This window comes from Arachis ipaensis, chromosome B6, assembly GCF_059453495.1.
Source record: "Arachis ipaensis isolate K30076 ecotype BB chromosome B6, ASM5945349v1, whole genome shotgun sequence".
NCBI lineage: Eukaryota > Viridiplantae > Streptophyta > Magnoliopsida > Fabales > Fabaceae > Arachis > Arachis ipaensis.
In genome coordinates, this window is record NC_142441.1 from 12,102,926 (window position 1) to 12,115,462 (window position 12,537).

Here is a 12,537-nt window from a genome sequence, read left to right on the forward strand (position 1 = left end):
TCTTAGACTAAATATTAAATAACTTTTTTAAAAAATTAATTCATACTTAATAACTTATTACTATTAACTTTTTTAAAAAAAATTGGGAGAGTCCGAGCCCTTCACTCGCCCCTAGGTATGTCCGTCCTTGATTTTATGTATTATCCCGTATAGGATACAGGAATATACACTAGTAATTTATAATTATCAGCGTTACAAACTTTTTCAGTATACCTCAACTCAATTAAGGTATAGATATCAAGACACTTCGATATTTAAGTAAGTATTTATTCAAACCGTGAAGAGTTTTGTAAAATGATTCAATTTAAGTTATTTTTCTCATGTGATTTTACAACAATTGGGACAATGTGTCCGTTTTTACATTTATTGATAGATCAATTATAAGAGAAGCTTTGAAATGAGAAAGTTATTGTTGTTTATTGATGTTAACATTTATTTATTTGTTTGTAGTTGAGAGAAGAGTACATGATGTAACTGTAATGAATAATATATAGTACCTAAGTACAAGAGATGGATGAGAGTTACAATGAAATGAAAAATAATAAAAAACGATATATTACAAAATAAAAGAAACAAAATTGTTACTTCTGGACATGATGAGCTGCATGGCAGTGAACTTCAGAGTCAGAAATGCGTTTCTTGTATTTGGCAATGAAAGCCGTGGCCTTCATGTCAATGACAGGATCAGCCACACCCCACCTTCCTCTGTCTTCATCACTAGGCCACACTTTTGTAACTGCCTTTGCCCCTTCTTCATAATAATAATTACCTCTCTGCCTGTTGTTTGATTTGAAAATGCTGAATACAGACATGAATGATGAAGATTTCCTTTGCCTGTTGTTGCCCCCCATGGTTAGATATGAATGAAAAACACACACTAAGACTAGTGTGTTGTAGTGTGTTGAGTTAAGTAGAAGTTGGAGGCTAGGTGTGTCTCAATTTATAGGACTAGGCTAGCTTTGTGAAACTGAGAAAAGGGTAGGGTGTGGAGAATCTGATTCAATTGTGAAACCATGCAATGACCAACATTCATGGTTCAAATGAAAACTGACAGTGGAACAGTGAACAATGTTCCCACTTTAATAAAAAGGCACATTTTCTGTGGTCCAGTGGTTCCTATTTCATAGCTTGACAAGTCTTAGCTTCAATTTTCACTGCATTATTGCTTCACCCTTTTCTTTATTTGTTTTATTATTGGATCTTCATGCATGACTTTTGTGTACATTTGTACGTACGTACTAGAGTAGAGTAGAGTATAGTATAGTAGACTTATACCTACCTACCAAATTTCCTTTTTATGCACTCACTCTTATTATTGCTGGGGGCAATAGGATTTATCCTTTCTCTCTTGGCTATACTAACATGCATTATTCACTCTATTGCAACTTTACAGCTGCAAATTTCTTCACTGGGCAACAATTTTTATTCTAATCTTAGAAGCATAATAACTAAACTTTTAGCATTCATTTCACAAAACTTGGAATATAATGGTCTTTCAGATATACTAATTTCTTAATCTAAAGTTAATTAGCTCAAAATTCCAACAAATTTTCCATCAGCTTGTATAAAAAATAATTTGTGATCAGGTTAAGATCTCCATTAAGGGGAAAAGCAAAATTGAATATGGATGAGATATTTTTGTGTGTTTACAATGACAGTGCCTAAACATAAAATGAAGACAACAAATGCATAACTTTAGCATAAAGAATAAGAGGAATTGGGAATTGAGTGAGTGAAGTGGTCAAAAAATGCTTTCATGTTTTTGTATTTTGGGGCATATAGTGATGAGTGTAAGGTTTAGGTGTTTCTCAAATATTTTAAGACAAAAAGAGAGTTCTGTTTAGGCGCTTTTTGAAACAAAGTTCATTATTCTTTTAAGCTATTCTCTACCAACCGTAGAAAAGTACTTAGTGCCTTTGAGATGGTGACCAGCTAAGAGATCAGAAGAAAAGGTTCACAAAAAACAGTATTACATTACAAGTTTAATTTCAACATGCACATAACAGAACTAATCCAATTGCTGTTCTTGGAAGGAAAATGAACTTTGCTTCTTTAATTTCCATCATTATCTTATTGCCTTCAAGCTGTCATGAGGAATCTGCAAAAAATCTTAATTATATTAAATTAAAATACCTTTTAAGGGCCAAGGTTTGGCATACCAACATGTACTTTTAGGCACACGGAACTCTATATATTATATGTCTATTCCCTTTTCTATATTTATATATAAAATATAATTAGCCCCTACAATAATATATTCCTTCTTGCTATTTTAAGCCATTGTGATGTGATGGTGCTTCTCTTTGCTGTAATCACATTTAAGAATAATGAGGTTTTTTGTTAAACGAGTTTAGCTTCCTTCTTCCATTCATATACATATCAAATGGTAAGTTCACTGAATTGAGTATGTTATAAAAATTAAAGCAGGATTCTGTGAAAGCGATATCTATCTCATAACATCTTCTGAGAAGGTTAACTTCATCGCCTTTTAATTTCATTCCTAGGATTTTCAGCATAATGCTATCTATGTATATAGAGCTATCTGAAAAGCAAAAGCTGCAACATACATATGAATGATCTTTTGGTTTGGATAGACAAGTTTCTCGATGCTGATGCTGTATGCACAATTTATTCTCTTCCTTTTTCAAATTCTAAAACTTTATATATCTATCTAGTACAAATTTGTAGCTATTGTGTGATTTATCTTGAGAGATATTCGCATCTACTGCGAATAAAATAAAATGGTAATTAATTATGTTAAAGGGTCCTTAATTAGATATATAATTAGCATGCTTATTGCGCTTTGATTTTGGTGATATGGTCTCCATAGCAGATACAAGAAGTTGATATAAAATTAAATAAACTGGTGCTTGTTACTAGTAGTAATCAATTGCATAATAATATTCGTAATTTTCTTTTCTTATATTTTCTTGTATTTTTTAATTAATAAATTTCTCTTCTTTAGTCACTAAACATAAATTTTTGGATATTCATTGGCCAATAATCAATAAGTAATTTCTAATCTCGTTGAAATACATCTTTTGATAAATAAAAATTATTTATAAAATATATTGTTTAAATAATCATTATTACTAATTTATGATAGATTACTAATTTACGGTAGATCTAAGTTCTATTTAAAAATTTGCTATAGATCTTCAAATTCAATAAACAACTATTATTTATACTTAGACCTTATTTTTTTAAAAAAATTCTCACTCTTTAAGGGTGAATCATTCCGCCACTGAGTTATAGTTCAAATGGCATAATCTTCCCATACTCAATTAAGAGATTGCGAGTTCGAGTCTCATATCTTTGGTAAAAAAAAAAAGTGAATCATTCCTTAGTGTTAAAAATAAATAAATAATATAAAATTATTGGGTTCAAATTATAAAAAATAAATTCTACTAATTAAAAACCGTTGAATTATATTGTCTTCATCTAACCATTAATCTATTTATGCACTAATATTAGTGCAAAACGATGTAGCATCAAGCCAATGAGTTATACCTCAAATGACATAGTCTTCCCATACTCAATTAAAAGGTTACGGATTCGAGTTTCCTATCTTTTGATATAAAAAAAAAAAAACGATGTAGCATCAAGAAATCATTCACCCTCTTTTATAGTTTGGGTTTTAGGCTTCTTTCATTTTTATGAAAGATTAGTTTAGAATTTTTTGTAGCAACAGAAACGGCCCAAACCCATATTTTCAAGTCAATAGTCAACACGGTCCATTCTTAATTAGTTAATTAATTCTCTTTTTCTTTTTCTTTTTTTATTACAAAAATAACTCGGTGTGATCCGTTTATTTTCGTGATCAAATCTGAAATATCAATAAATCTGAATGCTGAAGACTATGCATTGAAATCCGAAAACATCATCCAACGCAAGCACCGTATCTTTGCCATAACAACTTTGAATTAAGGTATCCTCTTTCCGATACCATACACTCTTCTGAGCTAGGGTTTTCTACTTTTCTCAATCCATACTCTCTATTTATTTCACAGCTGGGTTTTGGTTGAATTTCAAAAGGGTTGTGCAAAATCCTAGCTTTTCAACCTGGGTTGGGTACTTTGAATTTTATGTAACTTGAACTACATGGATATATGTACTATATAGGCCTGCTTTTCAATTGGGTAGTCTGATTATATTACCTGGAGCTTGTAATTTCATATGTATGTTCAAAAGCTTGTGTTTTGAGTAAGGGTTTTTCATGTGCTGGTTTATCCTTGTCAATAAATATCTTTGCATCTTATTGTTATGTTTGTTTCTTGTGACTTTGCAGCTACATGCATAATGGACTATCGTTGGACCAATGGGAGACAGGACACTGGCAGTGGCCGAGACAGGAGACAACATAAAAGAGACCAGGTACTAGATTTGATTTCTTTGTTTTGTTTGTTGAAGAAGCTGTTTGAGTTTCATATATGTATTTTTATCAGCTACAAGTTGCTGATTTAAGAAAATTAACATTTGATACTGGTAAGTGGTAAAACAATTATGTCAGCTTGCACAACTATTGTTGTTATTCCATTTCTATATGTGTTGAGATGAAGTGCTTGTTACAGGCATATCAGGACTCCTCTGTTGAGAATTCGTTGGAGGATTTTCGTTTGCCGATCAACCACAGGCCAACAGAGAATGTTGACCTGGAAAATGTAGAACAAGCATCCCTTGATACGCAGTTAACGTCATCTAATATTGGCTTCAAGCTTCTCCAAAAGATGGGTTGGAAAGGAAAAGGTCTTGGGAAGGATGAGCAAGGTCTGTTATTGTATTATTTTCATCAATAGTTATCAATCTCTTCCTCTCTTTAATCTACTTAATAGGAATGCATTTAGCCATTGTCTATCCTTGTATGCTGTGTGACTTTCATTAAGTCCTTTATCATCAATTCTTAGTGGTGTTGATGAGCTCACAAGTTTTTCTTCCCGCTAAATCACTTATTGCAGTGGTATATAATACCCTATGAACATTCAAAACTTAAGAATGTACATCTCACTGTTTCTTCTTTCTTGTCCATACATCTGCATGTAGTTGTTTTCATAGACTATTGCAGCAATTATTGTAATTCTATCTGTTATATTTTTTCTTTTCGTAAATTTTGTATCCATTAAGAATAAGAATAGTTCCCTATGTGGCATTTAGAAACTCCATTTAGTGTTCTGCAAAGTAAAAACACTTTTGGAGAAGAGTTGCGATACTTCTCTTGTGCTGCTTCATTGTTTAATTTGTTAATGGTGGGCTTGCACTTTACTCTCCTGGTAGATAGTCATTTTGGTAACAAAGATAATTTTATTTTCTTCCTTTTAAATATTAATTGTGTATGTTCCTAACTATGGGATGCTTTGGCAAAATACAATTTGGTTTTGCCATACACTTGGATCAAATGATTTCTTTGTTGAATTGTCCATCTAATTCGTGTAGGAATCATTGAGCCAATAAAGTCGGGGATGAGAGATCCAAGACTTGGGGTTGGTAAACAAGAGGAGGATGATTTTTTCACCGCAGAGGAAAATATCCAGCGAAGAAAACTAGATATTGAGTTGGAGGAGACAGAGGAAAATGTGAGAAAGCGGGAGGTATGCCTCATAATTTCCTTTGTAGTTGTTCTTAGTGCATGAACCATGTAGTAGTATTGAGGTTGATGTATCCATTTTCTTAAACCTGAACCTAGTAGCAGAAGGCAGCATATACCATATATGCATGTCTTTTGACCGGATTGGTATGTCATAAGGAACCATCAACTTTGGAAGATCTTGAGAATTTCCTGCAGTTTTTATTACCTGGTGGCTTCTTCTGCCCTGCTTCGTGCACATTATGAAAATTCAGGTGTTAGCAGAACGCGAACAAAAAATTCAAACCGAAGTGAAAGAAATTCGAAAGGTGTTCTATTGTGAACTCTGCAACAAGCAATACAAATTGGCAATGGAATTTGAAGCACACTTGAGCTCTTATGATCACAATCACAGAAAGGTAGTCAATTTACTTAAATACTAACTTGGTTCCCAAATTGGCACAAAATTTTATTTTTCTTCTAATGCAAATTCCTTGTGTGATTACAGCGTTTCAAACAAATGAAGGAAATGCATGGTGGTAGTAGCCGAGATGATAGGCAAAAACGAGAACAACAGCGTCAAGAGAAAGAGATGGCGAAGTTTGCTCAAATGTATCGCTCTTATACCTGTTCTACCTTTTGTGTGTTGATCTTTCTGTAGAGTTCTTTTAGTCCCTCTTGCCCCCCTTATGTTTCTTCCATGGGTGGGTTTTAACTTCCTTCTTCCCATGTCATCTTTTACTCTGAATCCCTTAACACTAATCAGGGCTGATGCACAAAAGCAACAACGACTTCAACTGCAGCAAGAGTCTGGATCAGCATCAGCTTCGTCTGGATCAAAAACTGCTACTGCACTAACAGATCAAGAGCAGCGGAACACGTTGAAATTTGGGTTTTCTTCTAAAGGCACTGCTTCGAAGGTATATATAGATCAAAGTTTTGTAAAGAAATCAGGATTTGGTCTCGTGGTGGTTGGGTATATGCTTGACATCTTTCATGGAATTGCATCATTGACTACTTGATGTTCTGTTCAAACTCAAGTCTTTACAGTTCCGACTGAGATTTTTTTAACTATTCAATATTGCGATATTTTTTTTGTCTAAAACTCAAGGTTTTCTGTCTAAAATATTTGTATGGTAGCACTGATTCTTCCCCCTAATTCATGCAGGTCTCGGTTGGTATCAAGAAGCCAAATATTGCAAAGAAAAAAAATGTTCCCATTTCATCGATTTTTGGCAATGATTCTGATGAAGAATAGTGGAACCTTACTCTTGCTGCTCTGACTCAGCATGATACTACCTGATATATCCTCCAAGTGGATTGGTTTATGTGAAATGTTGTATTTGATATTTGTCAGAATTGTCAGATCAAGAACATAATATTTGGGATCTATTGATTTGGAGTTGGAAGTTGGGAGTTGGGCGAAAACAATATACCTGAAAGAAATATTATTCATGGGGCTGAATTCTGTGTCAAAGGATTATATATGTGCCTGAAAGAAATATTATTGATGTGACGGTATTCTGTCTTTGAAGGGATTATTTAGAGATAATACTCAATTTGGTCCCTGAACTTACACGCGAGTCTCAATTTAGTCTATGAAATTTCAATTGCCTCTATTTAGTTCCTAAACTTTGTGAACATAACTCATGTTAGTTCTTGAAACAATTTTCAACGTACAAACGTTAATGGAACGCTGTCGTGACAGTCAGATGCTACACTAAATTTTGTAAAATGATGTTTGTTTGGTTTTGGCACTCAAATAACCTAAAAACATCCTAAATGGTGTTTATTAAAATTTTACCTAACAAAATAAGTAATACGATGTCGTTTTTGAGTTATTTAAATGTCAAAACTAAAACTGCATTATTTTACAAGTTTTAACGTGACATGTGATAGTCTACAACAGTGCTCTATTAACGTTTTTATACTAAAAATGGTCTCAGGGACTAATATAAGACACGTTTATAAACTTCGGGGGCTAAATAGAGACAATTAAAATCTTAGGGACTAAATTAAGATTCGCATGTAAGTTTAGGAGTAAATACCCATAGTAGTCCCTGGGATTCAAGCAATTACTCATAGTAATCCCTAAGATTTCGAATTCCCTATTGTAGTCCTCCAGATAGAGCTCCGAGCACTCAAACTAGTCCCTGGCCATATTTCAGGTGATGACTCATCACCGGAACGCTGACGTGGCCTAGAATTGCCACGCTGGACTGCTGCCAACGGCTAGCTGAGCTGGCTAAGTTCCAATTTTTACCCAAATTGGTCCCTCGTAGTATAATTAACCCTAAATCCCCAAATTCTCATACACCTCCCCTCTTCGTCTTGTTCACCTCTTCTTCTTCCTCTTCCATACACTTGTTCCTGTTCATGCACTCTCATCCGGGGCTGCTACTGATGTCGATGATTGGTGGAGGTAGCACTGGAGGTGGAAGCTCTGTTCGTTCCCCATCTAGCTGGAATCGGAGTAGAACGCAAACAAAGAGCAGAAGATCGGCGCCGCCAGAATGGTGCGGCTGTGGCTGTAGGCCAGTTCTCAGATGGTCTGGCACAGATTCGAATCCGAACAAACCGTTCTATGGATGCCCCAATTATAATGTAGGTTAGAGTAATCACTTTTGTTGCTGTTATTCTCCTCCCCTGACTGTTCTTGTGTTGTTATGCCTCCCCTGACTGTTCTTGTGCTGTTCCTTTCCAAACTTTGATCCTTTATTGGTTGCAGACAAGTGGGAAGAGATGGTGCGGGCTTTTTGTGTGGGCAGATTCTGTGAATGAGGAACAGGTTGAAAAGTCAGAATCGTGTGGTGATGAAGTGAAGATCAACGTTAATTGGAGGCTTCGAAGGTTGGAGGAGGATGTGCAGATGCAAAAAGTGATGACCCAGTTGTTAGTGTTAGGTGTGTGTGTATTGACAGTGTTGTTGGTGATCCTGTATTGTAAATGATGAATGAATTGGTGGTTTTGGGTTCCTTGTTATCAACATTTGTAAAAATCTGCTTCTTGATGGAATGAAAAGTGTTATTAACTATGAAATTGTTGTTAATTTAAATTCCATTGTGTATGAAAAAAATAAAGAAACTGCTTCTTGAATGGTAAAGCACATAGCATAGCATATTAACTTAAATTCCATTGTCTATCAAGAAACAACAAAAGTTGACTGTAAAAGGCAGCCTAGAAACCATGTTGCTGCTATCAGTAGTTTCATCAAAAGCAAGGCCAAGGCATACCAAAAAGGCCTTTGCATCACAGTTTACCATCTAGTCATTATACGATGGAAAATACTAATAACAAAACACAAAACAGAAACTCCTAAGTACATATATCTAGTATTCAATTCTTCTTTCTTGGAGGCCTAAATCCTGGCGTTGGGATGAACTGCATCAAGTTGGCAAACTTTGAAGATGTTACTGAAGATGCACCCTGCAAGGGATTCACTGTTGGTGCGGTTGGCTGATTAGAGGATCGTCTTCGTGGTGACAGCTTGGAAGGTCTTTTCGGTGCAGGATCCTATAGGAGAAATAAGTGGCATTAACTACTGTTTATGCATGGAAATAACAACATACTCAAATGTAAAATTTTAGTTACCTTTTCAGAATCCTCTTGCTCAGAAGCAGAAGGCTGAGTTAATTCGATCTCCTGGGGATTGCTTCCCAAATCTGCTTGGCCAGACACGTCTTGGGGTTGATGAACCGGCTTCTCTGGCACAGTATGAACTTCATCATTTTTCTTCTTCTCAGCTGCCTTGGCGGCAGTGGCAGCGGCTGCTGCTGCAGCAGCAGCAGTAGCAGCATCAGCATCTTTTTTCTTTTTGCAGCTTCTCTTTGTATGCCCCTTATCACCACAGTAACTGCATGTAAATGCACCCAGCTGTCTCTTTAGGTGTACACCATCTGCAGTGTTGCCTGAGAGTTTTGGGTCAACTTTAGGCTTCTTAGATCCAGAAGCACTCTTCTCGTCCGCATCCATCCTCCGCTTCATCTTTAGTTTTCCAGGTTTTGTCTTGATTTTAGGGGCATGTGGCCTGTTACAGTCCTCTGCTTTTTCCCACAGTGGTTGACCCGGAATTGGATTAATGTGGTGGTTATAAGTTTCCTTGTATGACTCCATGGTCAGCCATCTGTGACAGAAGTCTTCTGGCTGTTTGTTCACACGAGACAGAGCAGCACAAGCGTGCACACACGGGATACCTGCAGGTGCCAAACAGTGAGAGGAACCATGATAATAGTTATGGCTGAAGAAAGTAAAATGCATAAACACAATTAACTTACCCGTTAGCATCCAAAATTGGCATGTGCACAGTCTCTTTCCTATGTCCACAACATGGTTGGTTGGATGTCCGTGCACCTCAAATTTTTCGTATCCGTTATCCCCAGTCCAAATAGGCTTCCAATGCTTGGATTCTTTCCTCACCTTCTCCAGCCTGCTCTTTATAACAGGTGTGAGCTTCCCAGTGTGATTCTGCAGCTTCACCTTGTTTTTCGCTATGGTTCGCATAACAAACATCCTTACCTCCTCCAGCAATGTTATGATGGGTTTGGCTCGTGCATCCTTGATTTTAGCGTTGAACACTTCGCAGGCATTGTTACAGATGCTATCCAATTTCGGCTTATGGCTGAATAAGCTTCTGGTCCAAGCATCCATAGGCCACTTCTCTAAGTATGCCCAGGCATCCTCATTTAACCTTTTGATCTTCTCCATTCCATCCCTGAATTCTTGGTATGTTGTTGCCCTTGCACATTCCCACAGAAGTCCCCTTAGCTGTAAGTCCTTCCAGTTCTTGTTGAAATTTTTCCATAAATGCCAGACGCAGAAACGGTGATGCACATCAGGCATCACCGCTTTCACTGCTGATATCAGTCCCTGCCAGATTCAGTAAATGTTAGACACATAATAGTCCCTGACATTATAATCGTTACACATAATAGTCCCTAACATTTGATTAACATCCCCATAATAGTCCCTATAATTGAGGGTCGTGACCCATAAAGGTCCCTAACGTTTAGTAAAATAGCTCGATTAATGACAAAACCAGTAATTACAAGTTCTCTATAAGATGCACTACAAGCATAATGAAAGCACAATTCTTCAAGCAAGCATAACAGCACACCTAATAAGTAACCATGAAGATCCAATCATCTCACAGTCTATGCAGATAAGCAAAACAGCAAAATTCTTAACAAAATAAATAACCATCATACTCGAATGGAAGCTACAATTATTCAAGTAAGCATAACAGTAGAAATATGAATTCCCTTATAACTAACCACCAAAATCCAATAATCCAATGATCAAAGGTCTTACACTAAAAGCTAACCAGCCAAATCTAATGAAAACACAATCATTCACAGAAAGCATAACGAAACAATTCTTAATATAAGATCACATAAAATCAAATAGAGACATTCAAATTAAGTCACACCTTTTGCATATCCGATATGAAGCACCAGTCATGCTCTTTATAATGACCCAAGTCCTGATGAAGTAGCTCGAGAAACCATCTCCATGTCTCTGTATTCTCCACTCTGACAATAGCCCATGCTATGACATAGATATGATGATTAGCATCTAACCCCACGGCTGACAAAATCTGTCCACCAAACTGGGTCTTCAGGAAAGCACCATCCAAACCTATCAAAGGACGGCAACCAGCCTTGAACCCATTTTTGCAGCCACTTAAGCATATATACATTCTATCAAAGGTAACTTCACCATCTGGTTGGGGGTGGTGCATATTTGTACAGTGGAACCGGGATTAGTCTTCAACAGCGTCATACCATAATCCCTAACCATCCTATATTGTTCTTTTTCATCCCCATACACTACACTTCTTGCATCCATTAATGCCCTGGATATTGAGTTTTTATTCAGAGTCAAGTCAAACCGTGTCTTGAAGTAAGTTGTAGCCTCGCAGTGTCTAAAATTTGGATACTTTCTCACCTTCTTCACAAGCTTGCTGCATACCCAATTCCTGTTGGCAGCCCTATTCTTGTCCTCTCTTGGGCAAGTGTGGTCATCATTGAATGTCTTAATTTGCCAACATGTGTCTTCATGGTCTCTTGATGCATAAGCCACCCATGGGCACTCTTTCACCTTACACACCGCCCTGCACCTAATGTTATCATTTTTCACTATCTTTATGCTCCTTCCCTCTTGGATTGTATATTCTCTCACAGCTTCTCTAAATTCCCATTTAGTTCCGAACTTCATCCCTACCTCAAGGTGCAGCTCTCCAAACCTTGCACCCTCCCTAAACAGCGGACTTGCCTCTTCAGATTCATTTCCTTCCTCCAGCTCATCTTCTGAGTTTGGAGGCGTCTTCATCTCCTCCGAGTGCCAAGAATTGGTGCCATCTGAGTCAACACCTGGGTCTAGGCCATCCTCTACCCCTTCATGAACACAACCCACAAACCCAAGGTCAACCTCAGCATCGCTCACCTCCTCCACCAAACCATCGTCTTCATGTAATATCTTCTCCTTCCCTTTACCTAGTGGACTAATATTTCTCTTACCCACCGTAGCATGTATCATGTTTCTCCTAATCCTACTCCCAGTTTTAGGATCATTCCCTGTAGCCTCAGATTCAGAGGAACTACCCTCATCCGGACCTGGCTTGAACATGCTATCCTCTTCACTATCAGAGGAATCAGAAGATACATCAAAGGGAACTTCATTGTTAAACACTTTGCTAGTAAATCCTCTAGCAGCAGACCGTGTGCAGGGTCTCTTGGAAATACTTGGTCTCTTGGACAGTTTCTGCTTCTTGCTCCTATCTGATTTGGTGTTCTAACTGGATTTCGTGGGCTGGCTGATTTTGGTGGGCTTGGTGAGCTGGGTGGGCTTCGTGAGCTTGGTGGGCTTGGTGGCTTTTGGGGAGTTGTTCTTCTTCACAGGTTTGGTTGTCTTGGAAGGATTGGCAGTTTTGGAGTGTGATGGTTGTGATTGCCGTAGAGATGTTCTGTTTTTTTTGGGAC

At 37.1% G+C, this 12,537-nt stretch overlaps 2 protein-coding genes across 2 annotated transcripts; one reads left to right on the forward strand and one right to left on the reverse strand.

Moving 5' to 3' along the window:
- The first annotated feature begins 3,780 nt into the window (after window positions 1-3,780).
- On the forward strand, window positions 3,781-7,078 carry LOC107645989 (D111/G-patch domain-containing protein). Its single transcript, XM_016350155.3, has 8 exons — window positions 3,781-3,928; window positions 4,289-4,374; window positions 4,572-4,767; window positions 5,431-5,585; window positions 5,836-5,979; window positions 6,069-6,172; window positions 6,327-6,480; window positions 6,729-7,078. The coding sequence occupies exons 2-8, from the start codon at window positions 4,300-4,302 to the stop codon at window positions 6,816-6,818; spliced, it is 918 nt and encodes a 305-aa protein (XP_016205641.1). The 5' UTR covers window positions 3,781-3,928; window positions 4,289-4,299; the 3' UTR covers window positions 6,819-7,078.
- A 1,728-nt stretch (window positions 7,079-8,806) lies between these two features.
- Window positions 8,807-11,297, reverse strand: LOC148554631 (uncharacterized). Its single transcript, XM_088491865.1, has 4 exons — window positions 10,986-11,297; window positions 9,835-10,426; window positions 9,152-9,753; window positions 8,807-9,073 (listed from the first exon to the last, which is right to left on the reverse strand). Exons 1-4 carry the CDS (start codon window positions 11,295-11,297, stop codon window positions 8,897-8,899), a joined length of 1,683 nt encoding a protein of 560 aa, XP_088347991.1. The 3' UTR covers window positions 8,807-8,896.
- Between the last annotated feature and the right edge of the window lie 1,240 nt (window positions 11,298-12,537).